The sequence below is a fragment of the Pristis pectinata genome, chromosome 31 (genome assembly GCF_009764475.1).
Source record: "Pristis pectinata isolate sPriPec2 chromosome 31, sPriPec2.1.pri, whole genome shotgun sequence".
In the NCBI taxonomy this organism is placed as follows: Eukaryota; Metazoa; Chordata; class Chondrichthyes; order Rhinopristiformes; family Pristidae; genus Pristis; species Pristis pectinata.
Window position 1 is genome coordinate 10,273,184 of NC_067435.1, and position 6,000 is coordinate 10,279,183.

The 6,000-nt window shown below is 47.7% G+C and overlaps 1 protein-coding gene across 1 annotated transcript in view; it reads right to left on the reverse strand.

Moving 5' to 3' along the window:
- LOC127584928 (proto-oncogene vav-like) overlaps positions 1 to 4,982 on the reverse strand; it is a 125,773-nt gene extending 120,791 nt beyond the window's left edge. Inside the window, exon 1 of the mRNA XM_052041947.1 lies at positions 4,630 to 4,982. Within this exon, the coding sequence (XP_051897907.1) occupies positions 4,630 to 4,833 (204 nt within the window). The 5' untranslated portion in view covers positions 4,834 to 4,982. The remainder of the gene's footprint in view (positions 1 to 4,629) is intronic.
- Positions 4,983 to 6,000: the final 1,018 nt, after the last annotated feature.

Genomic DNA, 6,000 nt, shown 5'->3' on the forward strand with positions numbered 1-6,000 from the left:
CTGTTTCAATGTGATAGTCCTGTTTCATTGTGATACACAGACCTAAAGACGCTCTTTGGTCTGTCCGAAACTTGTTGGTCTTCCAGCACTGCGAGATGTCTGTAGGGGAATGCTGGCAGCTGGCACATTCCAGGCTGCAGGAGTACGTGCTGAGGGACGCACTGAAGCTGGGCGCAGCCAACGCAAAGGCTCGGTGGGGAAGGACTACAGTTTAGGGGTTTTCTGCCACTGGAGAGGGAGGGGTGGGGACAGGGAGAAAGCCCCTAAATATTGTAAATATGGGACTGGGTAGCTTCCAGGGAGCCACACGTGTGGCATCAGTGCTGTTTTCTATATAAAAAGGTAACACTAATGAATGATCTGTACAAGAATGTAAAGGTTTGCACTGTTTTGTAATTGTATATAGTTTGTCTTTTATTATGAATAAAGTTTATTTTGTAAAAAAAATTGTGATACACAGACCTCTCGCAGGGGAATGCTGGCAGCTGGCACATTCCAAGCTGCAGGAGTACGTGCTGAGGGACGCACTGAAGCTGGGTGCAGACAACGCAAAGGCTCGGTGGGGAAGGACTACAGTTTAGGGTTCTTCTGCCACTGGAGAGGGAGGGGCAGGGGCAGGTGAGGAAGCCCCTAAATATTGTAAATACGGGACTGGGTAGCCCCCAGGGAGCCACACGTGTGGCATCGGTGCTGTTTTTTATATAAAGAGGTAACACTAATGAATGATGTGTACAAGAATCTAAAGGCTTGCACTGTTTTATACTTGTATATAGTTTGTCTTTTATTATGAATAAAGTTTATGTTGGAATAAAAAAAATGTGATACACAGACCTATTTTAACAAGGGACATGAAGGAAGGACTTGCACCTCCTGTTACACAACTCCACTCACTGTGAGTAAGCTGTACTCCGGGCTGGACCTCACTGACGGCCAGCCAGCAGCCTATGAAGAACTGCTGACTAACTGCACCGCACACATTAGAGTACTCAGGGCGTGCGTGCCTGCACACTGCAATGCACAAATACAGAACATGCCAGAAGTCCGTACACCTGACCTCCCACTCCATTCCTGCTCTCACCACTGAGTCCTCGGATGGTTCTTTATTGAGTGGAGCAGATTTTGTTTCTGCCCTCACCACACCACCATGCAAACCCCTCTCCCTGGCCTCAATCATTTAAATGGGGCTACTGACTCTTATTAAAAAGAGAACATTTTCTTTTAACGTTGTTTGAATTAACATAAATGGGGGCAGCACAGTATTGTAGCAGTTAGCGAAACGCTATTACAGCGCCAGCAACCCAGGTTCGAATCCCGCCGCTGTCTGTAAGGAGTTTGTACGTTCTCCCAGTGTGTCTGCGTGGGTTTCCTCCGGATGCTCCGGTTTCCTCCCACATTCCAAAGATGCATGGGTTAGGAGCTGTGGGCATGCTATGTTGGCGCCGGAAAAGTGGCGACACTTGCGGGCTGCCCCCAGCACATTCTCAGTAACGCATTTCATTGTGTGTTTCAATGTACGTGTGACTAATAAATAAATATCTTACAGGTGTCTTATACCTTATAAATACTACCAATTAATTTTTGTTAGATGTGTTTAAGATACATTTTCATTTTTTTTGTAATATATTTCCACTGTTTCTATATGTCTCTGATCACCACTAACTGTTAGTAGATCATTAGAACAGTTTATAGATGGGAACTCAATCTCCACCACCTCAGTTCTAGCCTCCAGTCATGGGAGATGGCCAAGATATTGCAGCATCAAGGTCATTGGGAGTCAAGCCGCTGCAAAAGGTAAACTCGACAATAAGGATCTCACGGGGTGTGAACTGGTTCAAACATGTTTCGACCTGTTGATTTACAATGGCTCTTCATAAAATCCCAGAGAGACACAGGCCCTTCGGCCCACTGAGTCTGTACTGACCACCAATTTACACTCATCCTACCCTCACCCATTTTACTCCCCCCCATACTCCCATCAACTCACCTGCCCCCTCCAGATTCCACCACTCACCTGCACACTAGGAACACAACCTCATATTATTTGGGGATGTGGAAGGAAACCACAACACCTGGGGGAAACCCACGTGGCGACAGGGAGAAGGTGAAAACTCCACGCAGAAACAGCACCGGAGGTCGGGATTGAACCCGGGTCCCTGGAGCCGCGAGGCAGCGGCTCTACCAGCTGTGCCACTGTGCCGCCAAGGTTGTTAAGCATATTGAAAGAGGGAAGTTCAGTACGGAGATTTAACCTTTCAGACAGCAGCTCATTGGGGTCTGTGGATGTCCTTTTCCTGTTCCTACTCACTCCTGGACTGTTTTTAAGTAGCAGGGACACCGACAGATAGAGTACTGGTATCATTCATGCACCTTGCTAATGTCCTGATCTCCCCGATGGCTATTTATCAAAATAATCTAACGGCTCAACACAACTTTAATTTACCCCACACAAACAGAACAATCTCCATTGCTCCGCCACTCTTGGTACATTGATAAATCGGTTTATTATTGTCACATGTACCGAGGTAGAGTGAAAAACTTTGTTTTGTATGCCAACTAGACAGATCATTTAATCACATCAGTACATGAAGGTAGTACAAGGGGAAAACAATAACAGAATGCAGAATATAGCATTACAATTACAGAGACAACTTCTTGACAACTTCAAATCCAACTTCACTAACTCAGAGGGAAATGTTTGTCTCCATTTATTTTACCCGTCCTGCTCCACTATCTTGCCATCCAGAGGCTCTTCTTGTGGGCACATTCCAACCCAGGCATCACCAATCCCTCATCAACAGCCCTTCCTTTGTAAGTCAAACAGAAGTTGTGACTATTATGGAGCAGCGGGAAATTCACGGACAAGACCCTTCACCCAGTAAGCGTGCCTTTCGAATGAACAATACGAAGGTGATGCGCATTAGTTCCCTCATGCCAACTTAATGTGTTTCTAAAGACTTCACAAGAGGAGAAACCAGGACTGTGACCAAAGACACAGTCATGGTGGCTGTAAGGTGAGGGAGGCGGGGAGATTTAGGGAGGCAATTCCAGAGTTAGCACCTCAGCAGCTGAAGGGATGATTAGCAAGGGCGCAGCCAGAATATGTTGACCCCAGCCCAGATAGTCATAGAGTCATACAGCATGGAAACAGGCCCTTAGGCCCAACTGGTCCATGCTGACCAAGATGTCCACCTAAGCTAGTCCCATTTGCCCGTGTTTGGCCAATATCCCACTAAACCTTTCCTATCCACCAGTGGGTAGTGATCCCCAATATCCCATTGGTCACGACTATTCTACATGGGTGCTCAGATAATACAGCCCAGCTATTTTAAGAACAGCAGCAGAAGAACCAGGAATTGGCCACTCAACCCCTCGAGTCTGATCTGTTGTACGATATCACGACTGTTCCTGCCTCATCCGCATTCACATCCAGTTCCCAATATCATCTGATCCCATTGTGTCCAAACTCCGTATTTACCCTAGTACTAGACATACAATGAGGAAGCTTCTGGTGTTCTCTGGGGTGGATTTACAATAAAGAAATTTCTCCCCATTTCAACCCTGGGGTTGATTCTGTTTGCTGAGGCTGTGGAGTTAACTGGGTAGCATAGTGGGGCACTGCTGGTACCTCAAGGCTCCAGTGACCCCGGTTCAATCCTGACCTAGGGTGCTGTCTGTGTGGAGTTTGCACATTCTCCCTTTGACCTCATCGGTTTCCCCGAGTTGCTCTGGTTTCATCCCACAAATTGTGCCGGTTGATAGTTTAATGGGCTACTATAGGTCAGCTCTAGTGCTGGTGGATGTCTGGAGAATCTGAGGGACAGGCATGTGAGAGAGTATGGGTTCCAGGGAATGAAACTGGGGAACGGGATTGAGGGGATTGCTCTGAAAGCTGCCAGAGACTCGACGGGACAAATGGTGACCCTTCTCATATGAAATAGGGCAGTTTTTCTGAGGGGAGATGTAAGTTACTGCCTTTGTGGACTTCCATTGGGATCCAACACAGATTTTTCATCTCTCGCACTGTGGCCAATTGGAGTTATACCAGTCAAGCAATACTGAAGGGAGTCAAATGAAGGAAGGAAAATGCTATAAAGAGTGGACACACACTGTCTCGAATGTTGAAGGGGTGACCCAAGCGGGGTATTCCAGAGGAATGTAAGAGCAGAAAGAATGGGTCAAAACCATTTCACCTCATGAGGGAGTTCAGTGAAAGGGAGCATGCCTTTAAAGTTGGAGCAAGGCAGCAGCTTTACCTAGAAGATATCAGAGATGCAGAACTCTCTTACTCAAAAGTTACAAGCCAAAACGTAATGGTTATCTTTACTGTTAGGCAGTGGCATTCTCGAAGGAAATCAGAGAAAGCTTAGAGATCAACCACGATATAATTGAATGGGGGAACAGGTTGGAGGGGAAGATTGTCCTTCTGTCCGCTGTTTCCCACAGACCAGACTCTGCTGATCTGATCTACACAGTAACACCAACCCTCTGAGCCTCTCGCCTGGGTGGGGTTTGGCTGAGGATGTCAACGTGTTCTGCACTGAGGGGAATTATCCCCAACCTAAGGTCCACCGGCCCCAGTAGAGGAAACCGAGGCGAAGGGGCAGAGGTTACCGAAACGCTTGGGCCCACCTGGGACATCTGTGGTCGAAGGTTGATCTCCTTGAGGTTGATAGAGTGTGGCTGAAGGTTGTTGAGGAGCTGGCAGAGGAGGACTCCATCCCTCAGCGCCGAAGCAAGGTCACAGACTTGAGCATTGTCCCAGGTCACCCGGTGATTCGGGGGCAGCACCTTACAGTTGATCAGCCAGTTGGCACACTGTCTCCAGTGCTCCATCTCCCACCAACAAGCGTGAGCGAGTTTCAGAGGACAGGAGAGCGAGAGAATTCAGCTGAAGCAAGCCCGGAGCACACCAGTCACCTGCTCATTTCATTTCCGTTGTTAATTCTTTCCTCCAGAGAGCAGCAGCTTGCTAAACCACTAGTTCCTTCCTCTTCCAAGGCTTGAATAGAAGTCTCACTTACACAGCTGCAAAGCGCTCTGGGATTTGTAGTTTGCACGTCACTGGCTGAACATCCAGGCTTTGCAACGAATGGGGATGATTCATTCCATTTCACACGGTATCGGGCTAACAGTTTGTACTCGAGGAGGAAGTCCTTATTTTCCTTCCAGCTTTTTTTCTGTGTTTCAGGTTCCCCAAAGCCTTCTCGTTCACTTCTCCCTCCCCCTCCCCCAGCCTTAAGCAATAACGTGTTCAATAAAAGTGCCTCTTGTACTTCACCCTCAGCTCCTTGCAACGCACAGTCATTGCAGTCACTGCTGAAGTGTGGTCACTGTCCCAAAGAGGCAGCTGTGACAGCCAGATTTGTGCACAGCAAGCTCCCACGAACAGTGTGATGAAGAAAGAAAATCTGGGTTTAATATTAACCGGAACATTTGGGATCGGCATAAGGGAGTAGTCCATTCTACCCCCTTGAACCTCCTTCAGCATCCAAAAAGACTGTGGTTGACCTGCTTTACCCCCAACACACCGTGTGGAGTTTGCACGTTCTCCCTGTGGCTGCGTGGGTTTCCCCCGGGTGCTCCAGGTTCCTCCCACATCCCAAAGACGTGAGGATTGGTAGGTTAATTAGCTGCTGTAAATTGCCCCCAGTGTTGCTAAAGGTGGCGAATGCTGGAAACGCTCAGCAGGTCAGGCAGCACCTGTGGAAAGGAAAACAGTTAAGATTTCAAGTCAAAGGCGGCTTCAGAATCTGAAAGGTTAACTCTGCTTCCCTTTCTATGGATGCTGCCTGACCTGCTGAGTATTTCCAGCATTTGCTGTTGTTAGTTCAGGCTCCCTGGAGTTTGAGTCCATTGGTAAAACCACCACTTTGCCATCCTCTATGAATGTGTGTACTCTACAGCCATCTACTGGCGTAGTGAAGAATGTCAACCAATCCCAACGCCGGTGCAAAATGAGTCAGTGAATGGCGGTGAATTGTAACATGCTCCCAAAATTTA